General features: G+C 39.4%; 1 protein-coding gene across 8 annotated transcripts in view; it reads left to right on the forward strand.

Moving 5' to 3' along the window:
- RASAL2 (RAS protein activator like 2) overlaps positions 1 to 20,755 on the forward strand; it is a 340,966-nt gene that overhangs the window by 201,096 nt on the left and 119,115 nt on the right. For all 8 annotated transcript variants that reach the window (XM_061634210.1, XM_061634211.1, XM_061634205.1 and 5 more), the window contains one exon: positions 8,607 to 8,713. In XM_061634210.1, coding sequence (XP_061490194.1) covers positions 8,607 to 8,713 — 107 coding nt within the window. The remainder of the gene's footprint in view (positions 1 to 8,606; positions 8,714 to 20,755) is intronic.

A 20,755-nucleotide genomic window follows, 5' to 3' on the forward strand; every position in this document is an offset into this window, starting at 1 on the left:
GATAGCAGCACAGAAGATGAGCGAAGCCTCCTGTCATTTCTTGGTACGGTAGGCTTGGAATGCTACTACTTTCAAACATTTTATTGGCAGAGACTTCTTAGATGGGTTGTTTTTTCATCCGGGAAGTCAGAGAATTGCATTTAAACACACTTTGTAATAAGACGAGAATTTGAAAATTTGCTGCAAGTTTAAATATCTCTGTTGAATTGGTAAAATTGAAGTGATATGTGTTTATCACAGTATTTTCCTATACATCTACACCTTTTTAACTACCTGATCATTCTGTTTAGTCTGCTATGTTCTAGATCAGTTGGCCTACTGAAATCTGACTTAGAACTCACCTATGAAGATCTATGTTTATCAAGGTATCACACAAGGTATCTGTTACTATACAATAATAATAATAATAATAATAATAATAATAATATATCCTGTCCTTCCTCCCAGAAGGAGCCCATTTATCTCTAAGCTTTTCTTTGTAAAGCGCCATGTACATTGGATGGTGCTATATAGTTTTTGACCATTAAAATATCAGCTATTCTACTTTGCCAATATGACTTCATTCTTAAATCCAGAAACTGAACTCAGATGCAAAATAAACAGTAGAATAGCAAGTAATAGTTTGTGACCTTTGAGGTAAGCTTACATATGGTATGTTAATTTAAAAGCAGAAAGCTATTCACCTTAAATTTTCTGTTGTGAAGCATAAGAAGTGCTTTGCTAGATCAGACTACTCTGCATCTAGTCCAAGTATGCAGCTCTTCCTGAAAATGTTCAGCCAGATGTTTCTGGATCTTCACAAGGTGATGTCCTTTTCCTGTGATTTTTCTTTCCAGTACACAGATATATACTGAGGTCCCATTTAGCTGTCATTGCTAATAAGCCATGGGAGGGTCTGTGCTCTATTCGTTTGTCTAACCCAAAGCCATCAGAACTTCCTTCTCTTGTTTGCATTTTGACTCCTTGGTATACATAGGATATGGCTTTTGAGTTTTATTGCAGTTTTGGGTTGAACCCCAAGAAGACCTTGCAGATTCATACATGTGACAGTGTTTAATAGAAGTTGTTTATAGTGTTACCTGCAGTGATGGTTGGGTTGTGACACATATAACTTGCTCACAGACACATGTACCTGCTGTTCATCTTAAATGCACCCACAAAGGTCATTTCATAGTCATATAGAGTACAGTCATATGGTTGCAGTGTGTGTTATCAGGAGCACGCTAAAAATGAGGTGAAAATAAAATAAAAACTGGGAATTTTTCGTTTATATTCTAAATGTTGAACCCTTGGGGAGTCTATCATTTTCAAGTTTTTTACTGAAATGTTGAAGCTTGTTAAAAAGAGGTTGACTAGAGTTAATACCCACAGGCCATACAAAAGTCTCAGAACTACACAAATGTTTTCCCCAGTTCTAGGCCATACTACAGTTACATGGTATCAGTTTGAAACAGAAACGTGTTAGATACTTAAATGAAGCATTTCTGTAGGTCAGCATGTTTAATGTACAATAATTGTAGGTTTAACTTCTAAAACGTTGGCCTCTAGAAAAAATGGTATTTGGCATGTTATGTCTGTACAGTATAGAAGCTTACCTTTTATTCATTTTATTGATTTATTACATGTTTATCTACTGCTTTCTCCAAGGAGCACATGATAGCATACATGGATGTTTTCTCATTTTTTTATCATCATCAGTACTATACCTGACCTGAATTGATCTGACCCTAGAATCATAGAATCATAGAATAGTAGAGTTGGAAGGGGCCTATAAGGCCATCGAGTCCAACCTCCTGTTCAATGCAGGAATCCAAATCAAAGCATTCCCAGCAGATGGCTGTCCAGCTGCCTCTTGAATGCCTCCAGTGTCGGAGAGCCCACTACCTCTCTAGGTGATTGGTTCCATTGTCGTAAGGCTCTAACAGTTAGGAAGTTTTTCTTGATGTCCAGTTGAAATCTGGCTTCCTGCAACTTGAGCCCATTATTCCGTGTCCTGCACTCCGGGACGATCGAGAAGAGATCCTGGCCCTCCTCTATGAGACAACCTTTCATGTACTTGAAGAGTGCTATCATATCTCCCCTCATTCTTCTCTTCTCCAGGCCAAACATGCCCAGTTCTTTCAGTCTCTCTTCATAGGGCTTTGTTTCCAGTCCCCTGATCATCTTTGTTGCCCTCCTCTGAACCTGTTCCAGTTTGCCTGCATCCTTCTTGGAAGTGTGGAGACCAGAACTGGATGCAGTACTCAAGATGAGGCCTAACCATTGCTGAATAGAGTGGAACTAATACCTCACGCGATTTGGAAACTATCCTTCTGTTAATGCAGCCTAATATAGCATTTGCCTTTTTTGCAGCCACATCACACTGTTGGCTCATATTCAGCTTGTGATCAACAACAATTCCAAGATCCTTCTCACATGTCGTACTGCTGAGCCAAGTATCCCCCATCTTATAACTGTGCATTTGGTTTCTTTTTCCTAAGTGTAGACCTTTGCATTTATCCCTGTTGAATTTCATTCTGTTGTTTTCAGCCCAATGCTCCAGCCTATCAAGGTCCCTTTGAATTTTCTTTCTGTCTTCCACAGTATTAGCTATGCCCCCCAACTTTGTATCATCTGCAGATTTGGTAAGCATGCTTTGTACCTCCTCATCCAAGTCATTCATAAAAATGTTAAAGAGCACTGGGCCCAGGACCAAGCCCTGTGGTACCCCACTCGTTACTTCTGCCCAGTTTGAGAAGGAACCACTGATAAGCACTCTTTGAGTACGATTCTGGAGCCAACTGTGGATCCACCTGATAGTTGTTCCATCTGGTCCACATTTAGCTAGCTTGCTAATCAGAATATCATGGGGCACTTTGTCAAAAGCTTTGCTGAAGTCAAGATATATTATGTCCACAGCATTCCCACAGTCTACAAGGGAGGTTACCCAATCAAAACATGAGATAAGATTAGTTTTGCAAGATTTGTTCTTCATAAATCCATGTTGGCTCCTAGTAATCACTGAATTGCTTTCAAGGTGCTTACAGATTGACTACTTTATAATCTGCTCCAGAATTATTTCTCTCCCTCTCACCAAGACCTCACTAACCAGCAGCAGCAAAATGGGGGGGAGAGTGGAACAATTCAATTTTGTTCCTCTAATTCTCCCTCCCATATACAATAATCATGAACAGGAGATATTTCTCACTTCCAGGTGATCCACTTGTTGTGATCCACCTTGGGATAGCAGGTGAAGGACTGGTAAGAAATCTAATAATATTAACAACAAATTAATATTATTTGCAGGGAACAAATGTTCAGAGATGTCCTCTTTTGTGGTCTGAATTATAACTTGCATTTAAATTTCATGCGGGTTTTATGTCTAAACTATTTTTTTAATTATTTGAGGCCTGCTTTCTCAGTCTAGGATGGTTTTATGTCTCCATGTAACTGGGCAGAGGATTAAAACGTGTTTAATTTGGCAGGTGGGGAAATAAGATATGTAAAAAGCACCATAAACGCCGAGAGCAGGGATGGAAAGATCTGTCAGCTTTGGTACTCCCAATTTTCATCAGTAAAATGGCACAGGGGAAGACCCTTCCCCAGTTCTGTAGTCTCAAGGGGATGGCTCTCTCCACTTACAGGTGCCATTAAACTTTTTTTATATAAAAAAACCTGTATCTTATAATGGCTCTCCCTCTATTGCATCTAGTTGCACCCTGAGAGATGTAAAAATTTTATCTTTTTTATACTGTGCTGTTGTTGCTAGAGATGGGGGTGAATTTCGGCATTTTCAGATTTGTTATCGAATTCTGTCAGAATCCATAAAACCTGTATGTCTTCGGATAAGGTTTGACTAATACTTGGGACTGTCAGCAACACCAGCTTTTTAAAAAAACAAATCCGTGGCTAATTTGACATCGTTATTAACGTAGAATAGCTTTGCTCTTAAGTGCTGCAATGTGTATTCCTTTGAAGTTCTGTCTCAATGAGGTGATAACAATCGCCATTAACATCTTTGGTCAGCACCACAGTAACCTGAGGAAAGAGGCAGAATTGACAGGCAATGATCTGCCTAATTTAAATTTAAATAGAAAACCCAAGAGACCATCAGCATTAGCAATTTTGTTAGCTATTACAAACAGATCGGAAATAGCAAAAAAAAAATTCAGGGGGAAAATGTTGCGGATTAGCACTACAAGGCAGGTGTGAATACCAAAACATGGACCAGAACCAAAGAGTGGACCCCATCCTTAGTTGATACATCTGCAGTGTGAATGCGTGAAAATATGAGGGCTGTGTCTTATCCCCACAACAAACAGAAATGAGTGATTCTCTGACCTAGCAGATTTTTGCTCCACATCAGGAGAACAGTGGCATGATTAGTTTGCAAAAACCATTGTTGTCTTTAGCACCTGAATGAAAACAAGTCTTCATATTTAAATGACTGAAGAGGCAATTGTAGGTATTTGTATACTCTAGGAGAAATTAACAGAGTCCATCTCTTTTGCCTCCATCCATACATTAGAATTTCTGGTTCATCCTGCTTGCTGGTATCCCCAGCTCGCTTCTTCTAATCTACAACTATGAAAATCCAATGTTTTGGACTGGATAACAGCAGGGCATTTCCTGTTCACCCTCCTCATGGTTTACATCTGCTGCTCCAATATCACGTTTTCTGGCCCCACTTCTTCCTCCTGCTGTGGCAATCCTTTGAACACTGCCTGCTACTCTCTTGCCTCTTTTCTTTGTAGGCCTTAGACCAGGGATGGGAAACCAGATGTTGTTGGGCTCCACCTCCCATTATCCCTGGACATCATGGCAACCGTCAGGGATGATCAGAGCTGTAGCACCACAATATCTGGAGGATAGAAGTCCTATCACTGCTGTGAACCTTTCATCCTCTTTCTACCTCCCTGTATTCCCAAGTAACAGAAAGTATATGCACCAGAATGACTCTGGGAAGTGAAAGTCCCTTCCCACTCCTGTTTCAATAAAAGTTCAGTGCTAGGCAGCCACCTAAATTCAGTGCAGAGGTAAAACTCACCAATAACTATACTTAAGCTATCAAGAATAGGCCATGTGATCATGTGCTCCTTCCCCTCCCCCATTCTAATACATCCTGCCTCCCTTAAACCATGGTTTAGCATTACATCTTACCATTTTAGCCAACCATGGTAAAGGGAGCTCCTGAATTCCAATTTGGAAACCAAAGAAAGTAAGGGAAGATATAGATATGCTGTCAGGGCAGCTCTGTCCCGCAATTCCAATAAAGTCAGACAAAAGGTTCCTAAACCAGAATACCAATTTACAGGAAATTCTCATGCCTGCTAGCTAGATGTTTAATTGAAGAGGTTTCATAGTGTATTACTTGATGCTCTAAGAACTATACTCTAAGGGCGAAATGTGATTTTCATATTTTATCACTGTCATTCTGAAAACGCATTTACAGTCAGGTTGTAATGCTTCAATTTGAAGAAAACCTGTCTCCTCTTAGCTTGTTCTTGAAGAGTTATTGAAGTGTAGTGGCTAAGAAACTAAGTTGTGAATGAGAGTGTCACTAGTTCAAGTCTCACCTCAGCTATGAATTCCCCAGGTGGCTTTTGGCAAGCTCAGAGCCTCTGTTTCACCTCCATCTGCAACATGGGGATAATGATAGCGACCTGCCTTGCAGGGGTATTGTAAGGCATATGAAGCACCAGTTCTATATAAATTCTTGTTATTGTTTGCCTAATATATACGCTAAAAAGTAAGGGGTAGTCTGTAATTTTTCTTTGGAGATTTTTGCTTTTTTGTGAATAACTATTTGAGCTTGTTTCAATTTACAAATGTTATTTAACAGCTAAACAAAACATTTGCAAATATTAATATTTATCGCTATAACAGATTTCCACAATATATATGCTTGAGTGTGTATGCTTGTACACACATGCACACATCTTTGTATACTGACGTTGAATGATCCCATTCACGTTTCTGCTGTTTAGAGAGAAATGATTAAAGGTTTTAGGCTCCTGTTGATTTACAGAGATAGTATGTCTGTGCTTCAGCCTTGGCCCTAGTGAATGACTCATGCAGTGAATTGTGTTAATTTAATATTTTAAGATGGAGAGGTGCATTGATTTTTACAGCAGGTGAAATAATGCAAAAGCACTATGTAGCACACATGGGGAGAGAAGGGCAACAATCTAATTTTGGCCTGGTAAACAGTATAGATTTTCCACCCAACTCAGCAGAAAAGCCATTTTAAGGGCACAGAAACAGCGGCTGCAGTGTTTTCAGCATGCTGATGCACAGTTAGAAGTACTCAGGACAGCTAACAGCCTTCTTATTTTGCTATGCCTGGTCTGTCAATTCTGAACTTGGAAGTTTTATCTCATCTCTTTCTGGAAGTCTTTTCTTTCCCTCTTTAATAAAGTTTATGGCCTTTTTGAAATCTGGAGCTTGCAGGCAACTCCCACAGTTGATCTCAAGGTCACTTATTTCTGGTAGGTGGGAGTTGTGTGGGCAAGTGTGGGTTTTCCTCTTCCCTCCTTTAAAACTAGCTCCTTTTTCAAATATTGACGACTATCGTTGACAGTAGCAGGAGCATCCAGACTTATGTTTCTTCACGTATGATTCCGTAGTATCCAACAGACTGTGTTAAATTACTACAGATGCTTTGATAAGGAGGAGCAATTTTCCTGAGTGAGCATGTAGCATGACCAGCCAAGCCTCACTGCAATGCTTGATTGTGCTTGAACTGGAATAAAGGCATATATTTTGGTTTCTTCTTTTCCAAATATACACTTTTGTTGTCCTGTTTTTTGTTTTTGTATTTCAAAAGAGAAAATTGTGTTTGTGATGTTATCCAGTGTACTGCCTTCAAGGGTATTGCCCCCTTTAAAAAATAAAAACGTTTTCAGGGAATGAAGACAACAACTTGAGAGAAAACCAGCGATCTCTGCAAAGGATTTTGGGAGACTTAAAAAAAGAGCAATTTTGAAAGAAGGAAGAAGCAAACAGACCCTGAGTTGTGCAGAAAAAGAGATACTACTGGTGTTAATCACCAGTTTATGCTGAAGGATAGTTACAAGTTAAGGATCTCTGTAGCAGACAAGAGTTTTCCATCCCTGTATGGAGAGATCTGCCTCCTCAGTTTTAAACCCGTGGCTTGTTCTTTTCTTAATGTGATCTTTCTTTACCTTTCTAGGCGAGTAACTTTGGAAAATGCTGCCTTTTACTCATTTTTGCAAGTTTCTAGATAGAGTGTTAACATTGTTATTCACATTTAAAGGAGAAGGAACGTATCCACCCATGTGAAGCTCTTAACAGTTCTGCAGGAATCAGTTTTCTTCTCTCCTCTCTCATCATGTTAAATTTTATCTTCCTTCAAGTCTTCATGGGTGCACTGTGCAGTAGACCTGGTAAAATCAGACTCTGTTGTCCAAAAACATCACAGGAGAACATTGCAGAAGGATTTGTTGGTGGGAATTGTCATGGTTATTTTTTTGGTGAAGAAAACCTTGTTCTCTGGAACGCAGCTGGTAGCACATCTCCTTTGATATTGTGGCTCAGGATAGATAGGGAAATACTCTGAAACTGAGAGGGGCTGGCTGTTGAGTGCCTGTTAATAGCCTGAAAGTAACTGATGAAGAGGATGTGCATTCAGAACGATTGATTGAATAGCTGCAGTCTTTTCTCATGCATTTCCTCCTTTCTGTCTGCAAGCTGTAGAGAGGGGAGGGGGAAGAGTAGGAGAAAACCGGCTTTCTCTTAAGTAGCACGGATCCCGAGGGCCAGGAGGCCAGAAATGGAACGTCAAGGTGCATCTGTCTCCAGAAAGGAGAACAGCAGGAATCAAAAATGCCAGCCTCTGGAGTCATAGTTTATTCCCTTTCTTTTCAATCCCGAAGATAACAATGGACTTTTTCTTAGGAAGTGGGTTTTTCCTATTCTGTGCTGAGTGCCTTTCAGTTAAGCTGTATTTCTCTAAGCTTAGGTTTGTGAACTGGAAATGGGCAGCAGTTGTGATAAAGGTATCTATCTTTTTTTCCTCTGTGAAAAATGTACATATAGATCCTGACTTGTTTGTTTGGGTAGATTTTGTTATCAGGTCATGCTGTCAGAATAATGAGAAAATGACCTGTTTTTTCACTTTTGCAGAGGGATTTATTTTATACATCATCAAGTGTGTGAACATTTTGATGGCCTTAGGCTACAATCCTATGCATGCATACTTTGGAGTAAGTACTGTTTCACTCAGGCTTACTTATGGGTAAATGGCTTGGGCTGTTACTGTCAGAACTATGAGTTATAAACATCTATATGAGATTAAACATTGACCTTTATCAAATTGTGTTCAATACAATTTATATTAGGAGTATCTCCTTTCCAAGATTGTATTTGGCAGAATTAACTTTCTTCATGCCTGGCTCTAAGCAGAGTACTTTTAAGTTGCAGATAATATGTGTGTTGTAACTTTGCCAAGTGAGTATTGAACAGAACAAAGCAAAGTCTTTTAAATTGCTTGCAATATTTGCTTTGTAAATAAGAGTAAAGTTTCCATAGCTTGTAAATAGTGACAAATGTGTCTGGGGAGAATATTCTTTATTTTTTTTTCATCTATTTTCCTTCCCCTCCCCCAGAGGTCCCAGCAGAGAGGTCTCCTCGCAGACGGAGTATCTCAGGGACAAGTACATCAGACAAAACCAACCCCATGGATGCATCAAACACATCTCCATTCAAAGTGCCGGTAAGTACTCCTTTCCTTGAAGGGGAGAGGGCTCCATCTGAACTCCAGGTTGACTAGAATGCCCCATGAAAGAACAGTATCCCTTGTCAATTTGGGGTTAAAAACTTAGTTGGCTGTCAAAAAGCAGATGTGCTGTCAGGCATTGTCAGTTTTATCTTCTCATGCACTCAAAACTTATTCCTAGTTTTTTTGATGCTTGACCTAAGTCATAAATGTCTTACATGTGATAAGGATGTCTGTGGACTGATCTTCATGTTACTGAAATATTCTGATATCACTGTGTTGACCTTATAGTAGATAGTGAAGCTCTTTTCCAAATAAAAAACATGTAGTTAGGCCAGATTACCTTTCCCTCTTTTTGCTCTGCAAAAATATTCACTTGTCTATTTTGTCCACTGTAAGATGATGTGTCAAGGAAGTTCATGAGACCCATACATACCTGCTCAGACACTGAGATCTTCTTCAGCGGCCCTTCTCTAGGTCATTCCACCTAATGAAGTAAGGTGGGTGGCTACTATAGAGAGGGCATTTTTTGTAGTGACATTCTGCTTATGAATGCCCTACCCAGAGAGGCTCGCCAAGTGCCTACACTGTGGTCTTTTAGGTGCCAAATGAAGGCCTACCTATTCTCCAGGGCCTTTTAGTTACAATCCATTAAGTGCTTCAGATGTTTGCACCTATTTCTCCCCTTTGCTGGGTTTTATGCTGGTTTTAATTATTTTGATTGTTTTAGCCGCTGTGTGTTATGCTGATTTATTTTATTTTGGCTTTGGCATTGAATTGTATTACGTATTTATTTTATGTAAATTGGCCAAAGAACCTGGTTGGATGGGTGGTACACAAATGAAATAAATAAGTAAATGAGAAAAGTCTAATTTGTGCTGGAACGGAGGGCTCACATAGATGCCATAAATGTTAAAAATCAGGTTTGCCAAAACTCACCCTTCAATTCCAAAATACACTTGGATTTTGGGTGCTTCTCATGGCAATGTCTGTGTGAAAACTAAAACCCAGGTGAAAGTGAGATCCTTCATTTTTTCCCAAAGAGCTTCACTTTCACCGAGTTTTTAAATTTTGTATGCTGTATATTTTTAAATTCATTCTATATTGCATGTTTTTAAAATGTGTTGTAAGCCGCCTAGAGACCACTGGGCATGAGACAACTCGCAAATTAAATTAATAACAACAACAGGCTGTTGGTGAGCAAACTATATTAGAGCTATTTATCCAACACTTTAGAAATCCACACTGTTACCAGAATTCCTAGTATAGAAATCATGCTATCTTGGTCTTAAAACCAAGATTCACACATTTGAAATCCAGCAATACTGTGCACGTTGCAGACTAGTCTTACAAAGGGATATGCACTGTGCTCCAGGTTTCCATAATCTATCCTTTTTGTGTTTTTGTTTTTAGGGGTATATGTTGTGGGAATGGAGTTGTGGGAATAAGAGTTGTACTCACTAATAGGCAAAAACCCTTGCAGTTTAAAAACATACCTATAGCCACAGATTTTTCTATCAAACTTTAAAAAGCAGGGAAATTGGGTGGACATGGTGAATGCACCAGGGGAGAAGGAGATCTCACCTCCTCTGAGACATTGAACTAGGTTACAAATTTGTAAAACTGCAAACAAAATTTGGTTGGTTTTTCACAGTCCAATCCACTTCCTGTGTAGCTTGGAAGACTTTAGTAACATTGGGGGGGGGGATTGCCTATTAGTGAATTTTCCATTTTTGTGGAAATCTTTGCAAGCTTGCTGTGAATGGTTTGATCATTTGTATGCTAATTGAGTTCAATGAGATTTACTCCCATGCAGTCATACTTAGGATTGCAACTTTAGATTTCACCAAAATTAAGTACGTGTTTCTTGGTGCAGCACTTATAAGGTTTGTGTTTTCAAATGTAGTTGTGCAAAGTGCCATAGTGGCAGGGTTTTGGTGGGGTATTTTCAATTTAACGTAGAATGCCAAAATTCTATACAGGCTATAGATACAGCCATGATTATGGCTGTATAATCAGCACTCCCGTCAGTGGTATTTTTTAAATGCATGAGTGGGCCCTGTGATATTTTTTTAATGAATGAGTGGGTCCTGTTGAATGTCTCCCTCCCTCCGCCATAAAGTGCAAATATAGGGAAGGAAGCTTTGCCTGACAACTTCCAGGGCCGGAGGGAGGGAGTCTGCCTTCCTATAGGTGCCTGAAGAAGGCAGGCAAGTGGGGGCTGGCTGAGGGCAGACTGAATTTTGTGGGGCAATGGCCCATCCTCTCTAATGGACCAGTCTTCAGTGCCACCAATATTCTACACCTGGCATTTTCTTTTCATTATGGTTTCTGTAGGTATTTCATAACTGGTTTAAGTCACAAGAATCTACAGCAAAGAAATCAAATGAAGTATGCTAGGATTAGCTAGATTTTATGAATACATTTGCTGAAGTTCTAGTAACTCAACATGAATCTATATAGAAAACTCATATGGTTTTACTGTTAACCAATTAAAATTCTTGGTATATGTAACCAAGCGGAAATCACTACTGGGATATCTGTTTTACTATTAAATACTAATAATTTCCACGTTGGCAAAGAGAGCCACCAGCCACAATAAAAAGTAATTACTTGAACACATAAAGCTCTTAGTGAAGAAAACATAAAATCTGCATTTTAGCCTGACAAAAGTGTTGGATTACCACTATTTTAAAAGTCATTGTATTTTACAAACTAGCTAGGAGAAGAGAACTATAAAAAAGTTTAAACAAAGTGTTGCAGCAATAGGGAGGATATTTTACAGCAGATGCACATAGTCTCCTATCCAAATGCAAACTCAAGCAAACCCTGATTAGCAAATGGATCACTACGTGTTTGCTGCTGAGGAGCCACAGCAAGCTCTAGAATAGGATCTTCTTTACCTGAGGATGATGGATGACATTCCTGATAGGGACGATGCTTCCTACTGGAAGGAACAGGCAGAGTCCAGTAAAGCCTTTTGCCTCCCCTCCAGGGGGAGGAGTCATCCCTCTCACCAAACTGACCCTGCCTGTATATTTCACTCCTTTTTGCTTTCCTGAATTTTACAGTCAGTGTTTCTAATATTGTCCAAATGTTTTTGTACATTATTTTAGACAAAATACAAGAAAGTCACAGCTGACTAAATTTGTATCAATTGTAAACTTTTAATTAAAAAAAAAATTAATATAGAATTCTGGCTTTTCTAAACAGACATTTTTTCCTTTAAAGAAAAATGGTTTATACACTTCATTTCCTGCTATAATCAAGGCATTTCTTACCTGATATGTGAAGGTTCTGCTTCAGTGAAAAATTCAGTCAGGTTAGTAAAACTGTAGCAGGAAAGAAAGTTCTGATCTAAGATGGGAGCTGTGAGGGATGTTAAGAAACGAGGGGAAAAGTGACATATTTAATAAAGGAAGATTACTCTGTGCTGCCTCTGTTCAGTTTGACATTAATAAATGTTGCCAGTATTTTATGAGATGCAGTCTGCAAATTATGTGAGATTTCATAGTGTCACTGAAGTCGAAGGGAAGAATAAGAGCTCCCCACCTCTCCTTTTCTGTATTTTAAGAGCATTGTGATTTTTCAGGAATTTTTCAGTCTCTTCAAACGAATTTTCTATGGAAGAGAAGGACCATTCACTGCAGGACTTTATTAATTTGATTGAAGTTGGAGGAGGATGAGATGATAGCATAAAAAGATAAATAACATGAGGCAATAAAATACTCCACGGTAGACAGCACTCGCATCAAACCCTGCTTACCAAATGGACTTACATTGGCCCAAGCCAAACAGCTGTTAGTTGGGTTTTTACAATGCTGGGCATTGCTTCTTACTGCGCATTCGATGCATAGTCATAGATTCCAATGTTAATTTACTTTAAATGTATATAAAGTAAACAAAGAATTGTTTAACTTTTAAACTCCAGCAGACGATGCTCAGAATATGGGGCAAGGTCACTCTAGGAGCATGTCTGATTTTTTATTAATTTCTACAAATTATGAGAATACCTCTGGGAAAAAGTCCACCAGACTACTTAAATTTCTTACTCCCTTTTTTCATTTTAACCTGTGGATTCTTGAGGGTGAGAGTTGTTTCACCATGAGAACTTAGTGTTATTAAGCAAGCATTTCATAAGCCAGCAGTATAAGGTTTGTAATACTTTGTTTTCTAATTTGGCTATGGGATGCAGCAGAATGGCGGAGGAGTATTTTCAATTTAACATGGTAGAATGTGAAAAATCCATTCTGGCTACAGTATAGTATACAGATACATCCCTTACTTGTGCCCTTACCTGTTTGTTTGCATGGTAAGGGCACAGGCCTGCTCCTCCTCCTTCAAGTGGTTCCCCTGATTTGATGGTTTTTTCCCTTTATGTGTTTTTCTGTCCTTCAGAAACACTGTCCACTACTTGGTGCTATTCCATAGATTATTTGTGAAACTGAGAACTGTATGAAAAAGAGGTGCACATGCTTTTGGGTTTTCCTGAATTTTAAGTGTTCCGTGGTGACAGTTCTCAGAAAATTTACTTGCAAGAGTAAGCACATGTGTAGATGGTAAAATCAAGCCAGTTGGGAGCTGCTGGTGGTATATCTACAAAAAGGCTATCAGGGGTACATGCAAATCTCTTCCATGAGATCCTCAGGAACAGAGCCCTTATTTTGAGGATAATCTGAATACCTTAACTTCATTCCTGTAACAAAAATTTGCACAGTTCTGGTCTCACTAAAAATGGTCAGTTCTGCTCTCATTAAAAATGTTTCAAGTCTATTTTCAGTCCATGTTAGTTTTGCATGTGTTCATTTGTTCTGTCCTGCTTTCACATTAATTTGTAAGTTTTTAAAAAGAAATCTGCACAAAACTTCTTATTTAAATACATATATAATTACATATTTTATCACAAAATACATATTTATATATTTAATCTCAGTTTACACATTTCTAAATGTATTTGATCACAAAATCAATTCTTTAATACATTGTACTGCATTGTTTTTGCTGAGGACCATCTTGCAGAAATTCAGAGAGATGTAAAATCAAAAGGACAATTTCATTCCCATTCAACTATTAGCCCAGGACATGCAGATCAGGTCACTTCACAGCAGAATTCAGAGAAATTGAATTCTTCAAGCATCCTTAGTTTTAAAGTATGTATTGGTATAGTGATATAAACAGCATCTCAGCCACCTGATAAGACTACAGATGGCGAAGAATTTGTAACTGGGGAATATCAGAATATGAATCCTCCCCAGATTGGAATTCTGTGCCACGTTATGAGCTGAGGCCACGTTCCTCTGCATTCAAATCTGGATAGCCCTGTAGCTAAGGTGGGGCAATTTGGAAAAAAATATCTTTTTAACTTGTGACGTGACTGGCAATGCCATCCTCCAGTAGAAGAATGACCGTTTTGTTTTAAGAACAGGAACAATTTAAGACTAGGACCCTCTGAAAAATTCAGTGAATAAGGCAGGGCACGGGCAGAATAAAAGTCTCATCTGGAACAGCCCTCAAACATTTGCTCATTCAAGACTTCCCCCAAGGGTCAATTTTTCATTATCACAGTCCCTTAAGTGTCCTTGGGGAAAAATAGCCTGTATAGTAACATAACCCTTGAAGAGTTAAATATTGAACTTGGTGTTATGGGCTAGAGGTAGACTCTGCCCATTTGCTCTACTCTGCATTGCTCTGCTTTTCAGTTTGAAAAGGTCTCTGCCCTTCCAGCAATAAAGAAGCTATGCTCCTCCCCCAAACACACCCCACCTAGAAATGTGGCTGTCCCACCTGACAAGGAAGGCTCACCACAGAGCTGGGTCTAGCTCATAATGGGATGCTCCATCAACCCTCCTTTTGCCAGCTCTATTCCTCATTCCCACTTCCCAAAGCAAACTTATCTTTGCAAAGAGGGAAAGAGGAAGTGAAGCAGAGAGACCTGCTAGAGAGAAGGGAGATCTTATAGACCTCATCTTAGGCCTGTCTGCTTCTAAACGTTATTTTTGATTTAGGAGTTATACCCCTCCTGTGTCCTTGGCCTGAAATTATGCTCTTAAGCATGCTGCGGAGCATCCAGGCCAGATGAGGCCTACAAAACCTCTCTTGTATCTAGTATGTCTTCTACTATGTCTTCTCTGACATAAGTGAAAGAGGCATCATTTCAAGGTCTCTCTGAAAGTAAAGTGGAAAGGGGGGCAGCAGGGCAGGGTTCACCGGATCATGTGGGGAGGCCATTTGGACCACACTATGCTTCTGATAAGACGATCAGTAGTGCAGTAGGGGCTGAATTCAGAATTGGCTTGCAAAGGGTGGGAAGAGTAATTGCCATTCTGATGCAGGGGGAATAGCTCCATTTGTTAAGCCAAGTTATAAACTGATCCAATACAAGTTCACCCATACTACATGAAACATCCTAATACTCTGCATAGTAATTAACATCAAAAAGGAACACCTTGTGGTCATTGTATATTCCACTGAAGCAGACTGCAAAAACATTAATCAATCAATCAATCAGTCAATCAATTAATTAGATTTATATCCTGCCCTTCCTCCTAGTAAGAGCCCAGGGTGACAAACAAAAGCACTAAAAACACTTTAAATATCATAAAAACAGACTTTAAAATATATTAAAACAAAACATCCTTAAAAACATTTAAACAAAACATCTTTAAAACATTTTTTAAAGCTTTAAAACATCTATTTTAAAAAAGCTTTAAAACATCTATTTTAAAAAAGCTTTAAAAACATATTAAAAGTAATTCTAACACATCCACTTCTAGGCAACAGAGATAAGGGCAAATCAACACTTGACAGAAGTATAGAAGTACTCTATACTGGAATATTTCGTAGAGAATGGATTAACTGTTAAACTAATTACTCCATAGAATAGAGCCATGTTGTTGTTGTTGTTGTTATGTGCCTTCAAGTAGATTACAACTCATGGCAACCCTAAGAATCAGTGACCTCCAACAGCATCTGTCATGAACCACCCTGTTCAGCTCTTGTAAGTTCAGGTCAGTGGCTTCCTTTATGGAATCAATCCATTTCTTGTTTGGCCTTCCTCTTTTTCTACTCCCTTCTGTTTTCCCCAGCATTATTGTCTTTTCTAGTGAATCAGGTCTTCCCATTATGTGTCCAAAGTATGATAACCTCAGTTTCATCATTTTAGCTTCCAGTGATAGTTCTGGTTTAATTTGCTCTGTCACCCAATTAGTCTTTTTCACAGTCCAGGGTATATGCAAAGCTCTCCTCCAACACCACATTTCAAATGAGTTGATATTTCTCTTATCCGTTTTTTTCACTGTCCAACTTCCACATCCATACATAGAGATTGGGAATACCATGGTCTGAATGATCCTGACTTTAGTGTTCAGTGATACATCTTTACATTTGAGGACCTTTTCTATTCTCTCATAGCTGCCCTCCCCAGTCCTAGCCTTCTTCTGATTTCTTGACTATTGTCTCCATTTTGGTTAATGACTGTGCCAAGGTATTGATAATCTTTGACAAGTTCAATCTCCTTGTCAACTTTAAAGTTACATAAATCTTCTGTTGTCATTACTTTAGTCTTCTTGATGTTGTAGTCCTGCTTTTGTACTTTCCTCTTTAACTTTCATCAGCATTTGTTTCAAATCATTACTGGTTTCTGCTAGTAGGATGGTATCGTCTGCATATCTTAAATTATTAATATTTCTCCCTCCAGTTTTCACACCTCCTTCATCTTGGTCCAATCCTGATTTCCGTATGATATGTTCTGCGTATAGATTAAACAAATAGGGTGATAAAATGCATCCCTGTCTTTTGGGAACCAATCAGTTTCTCCATATTCTGTCCTTACAGTAGCCTCTTGTCCAGAGTATAGGTTGTGCATCAGGAGAATCAGATGCTGTGGCACCTCCATTTCTTTTAAAGCATTCCATAGTTTTTCATGATCTACACAGTCAAAGGCTTTGCTGTAATCTATAAAGCACAGGGTGATTTTCTTCTGAAATTCCTTGTTCCGTTCCATTATTCAACGTACATTTGCGATATGATCTCTGGTGCCTCTTCCCTTTCTAAATCCAGCTTGGGCGTCTGGCATTTCTTGGTCCATATATGGTAAGAGCCTTTGTTGTAGAATCTTGAGCATTACTTTACTTGCATGAGATATTAAGGCAATAGTTTGATAATTACTGCATTCTGTGGGATCCCCTTTCTTTGGAATTGGGATGTATATTGAACGCTTCCAGTCTGTGGGCCATTGTTTAGTTTTCCATATTTCTTGACAAATATTTGTCAAAATTTGGACAGATTCAGTCTCAGTAGCTTGTAGCAACTCTATTGGTATGCCATCTGTTCCTGGTGATTTGTTTCTTCCAAGTATTTTAAGAGCAGCTTTCACTTCACATTCTAAAATTTCTGGTTCTTCATCATACAGTTCCTCCATCAATGAATCTCTCATCCTGTCATCTCTTTTATAAAATTCTTCAGTGTATTGCTTCCATCTTCCTTTTATTTCATCTCGGTCAGTCAGTGTGTTCCCTTGTTTATTATTCAACATTCCTACTCTTGGTTTAAATTTCACTTTCATTTCTCTAATCATTTGGAATAGGGCTCTTGTTCTTCCCTTTTTGTTGTCCTCTTCTGTTTCTATACAATAACTATTGTAATAGTTCTCTTTGTCCCTACGTACTAGTTGCTGTATTGTTGCATTTAGGGTTCTGATCGTGTTTCTATCTCCGTTTGCTTTTGCTTTCCTTCTCTCTTTAACCATTTTAAGAGTTTCTTCAGTTATCCATTGAGGTCTTTCTCTCTTTTTAACTAGAGGTATTATCTTTTTGCATTCTTCCCTGATGTCTCTGACTTCACTCCATAGTTCTTCGGGTTCTCTGTCAACTAAGTTTAAAGCCTCAAACCTGTTCCTTATTTGATCTTTATATTCTTCTGGGATGTTATTTCAATTATATTTTGGCATTATGATTGGTTTGTTCTTCTTCTTTAGCTTTACTCTGATTTTCAGTATGACCAGTTCATGATTTGTACCACAGTCTGCTCCTGGTCTTGTTTTCGCAGGAAGTATGGAACTTCTCCATCTTCTGCTACCAATTATATAATCAATTTGATTCCTATATTGACCATTTGGTGATGTCCACATGTACAGTTGTCTTTTTGGTTGCTCAAAAGATGTGTTTGCAAGAAACGGTATTACAAGAATCGCGAGAGCCATATTACAGTAAAGTTATTGGTTGGGGGGTTGTATGTAAAGCATAGCCTTTCTCCCCACTTTCAGATTCATTTACATACTCACAACTCAAAATGAGGTGAATGACTGTTTTAAAAACAACAACACTGGCCTGTCCAGGCAGGGAAGCATGTTGTCTGTACTGCAACAGATTCAGGTATGCCATGAATTGTAACAAGACCTACCTCTTTGTGGTTTGGGGCAGAAGAGAGATTATTTGGGGGGCTCAGAACATAATTACCTCAAGACATCACCCAAACTGGTCAAAATGTAGGAAAACCCTGTTCATGGTTGCAATAACTTTGTATGCTTGTTGTGGTGTAATGAATTTGGTTAGACTTTAACCAGCAAATCATAGCTTCAGCCTGAGTTTCATAGAGGGGTTTTTGATGAGTTGCTATGTCCCAGCCAAAATTTCCTTAGAGAGCCACTGTGACAATAAAATGGAATTAACTGGAGTAATGTGTCGCTGGGTGGGATGGGATAAAAATGTAACAGGTTGAAGTGCAACTTATTCTTGCCCTCACTTTCTGGGTAAAGCATGACATAATGTTCAGGGACAGATTGGCAGTCTCTAAAGAAAGGCATTAGAGATGTGTTGCATTCAGGATGTGTTCGGTTTGGGGTGTATTTTTTTTAAACAACCAGGCTATTTTAAAAACTCACTTCTGAATAGAACATTCACTTCCAGAACATTTTCCACAGTTGTCCATCTAGGAGCTAAACAGTAGCATCCATACAGAGAAAGCCACTCAACTGTACAACTGTTAATGGGCCTTTGTCCAGCACTTAGAATTTTGATTTGCAATTACATAACGTACTACAAGTGAATGATTTTTTTCTTCTTTTTGGGGAGGGAAAAAGCTATTTGTATAGCTCTCTGGCTGTTGCCTGTTTGAGAAGTGCTCATATTTAAGCAGCTAAAGGTTAAAATTCAACCTTCCCCTTCCATTTAAACATTTGATGTTATAATTGTTGAAATATTAACTTACTGGATAATGGATATACTCAGATCAGCTTCTACTTGGCAGTTTTCACTTATAAGGGATGAATCAGGGATTGGACCCAGACCTCCCTCAACCCCCATTGCCCACCTGTCAGTCACCTGACATCACCATGATGCAGCCCTATAGCTATCCTTCCTTGTTAGATAGGGCAGCCACATTAGCTGTGAAAAAGGCAAATTCCATGCTAGCGATAATTAGGAAAGGTATTGAAAATAAAACAGCCGATATCATAATGCCGTTGTATAAATCTATGGTGCGGCCGCATTTGGAATACTGTGTACAGTTCTGGTCGCCTCATCTCAAAAAGGATATTATAGAGTTGGAAAAGGTTCAGAAGAGGGCAACCAGAATGATCAAGGGGATGGAGAGACTCCCTTACGAGGAAAGGTTGCAGCATTTGGGGCTTTTTAGTTGAGAGAAAAGGCGGGTCAGAGGAGACATGATAGAAGTGTATAAAATTATGCATGGCATTGAGAAAGTGGATAGAGAAAAGTTCTTCTCCCTCTCTCATAATACTAGAACTCGTGGACATTCAAAGAAGCTGAATGTTGGAAGATTCAGGACAGACAAAAGGAAGTACTTCTTTACTCAGCGCATAGTTAAACTATGGAATTTGCTCCCACAAGATGCAGTAATGGCCACCAGCTTGGACGGCTTTAAAAGAAGATGAGACAAATTCATGGAGGACAGGGCTATCAATGGCTACTAGCCGTGATGGCTGTGCTGTGCCACCCTAGTCAGAGGCAGCATGCTTCTGAAAACCAGTTGCCGGAAGCCTCAGGAGGGGAGAGTGTTCTTGCACTCGGGTCCTGCTTGCGGGCTTCCCCCAGGCACCTGGTTGGCCACTGTGAGAACAGGATGCTGGACTAGATGGGCCACTGGCCTGATCCAGCAGGCTCTTCTTATGTTCTTATGTTCTTATGAGAGCTGGGCAAGGAAAGGGAAGGATAGTAACCTTCACTCTCATTCCTCCTCCATCTAGAATGTGTGTTAACTTACTTGGATGACGTTTAATCATTTGAACCTTCTCAACCTTTTTTGAGAGATCCTCAGGAATACCAGACTCAAAAGCTTGCCTTTGCATTAGGGTTGCCAGGTCAGAAGCATCCCAAACCCTGAGATTTCAGAGGTGGGCCCTAGTGATGTCATTTAGCATGATACATTCAGCATCATCCACAGTTGCTTGGAGCGTACAATTCAAACAAAAACATTTATCTGATTGGAAATTAAGATAAAACCCTTAGCTCAAAGATGGAGCCTGGGTAGGGAACATTTAATCTAGCCTACTTGCTTCTGGCAAGAAGCATTTAAGCTCCCTTAGGCCAGGCCTGTCATCAGAAGGCCATTGTAGGAAGAAAGGAGCCTAGTGTTGTGAAGATGTTAGATAGGAGCACTCAGGAGTAAAGATGGATGCCTGAAGACTGCAATTCTAAACACACTTACCAACCCCCATAGAACTCAATAGGACTTACTTCTGAGTAGATATGGTTTGGATTGTGCTGTTGGTAAAGCTTGACTAGGGATCATCTGCAAAGATATCCATATCCAACCAGGGTTGGCAACTCCCTGCCTGGAATGCTCTGCTCCTACCTTTTAACATGGTTGCTCCAAACTTCTTTATAGGTTTGACCCTTCACTTCAGAAAGAGAAATGAGTAAGAGTAAGAAGATTCCCCAGCGGTTCCTGGAGGGCATTCTGCAGCTTGGGAGGCGCCTCCCCCAGCGCACAATAGTCAGGGTCCAATCTTCAGATTATCTCACCCAGAGGGAAGGGCCATCCCACTCTCTTCCAGACCTGTCCTGCCTACTGTTGTGGACA

Source organism: Rhineura floridana, chromosome 6 (assembly GCF_030035675.1).
Source record: "Rhineura floridana isolate rRhiFlo1 chromosome 6, rRhiFlo1.hap2, whole genome shotgun sequence".
Classification (NCBI taxonomy): domain Eukaryota; kingdom Metazoa; phylum Chordata; class Lepidosauria; order Squamata; family Rhineuridae; genus Rhineura; species Rhineura floridana.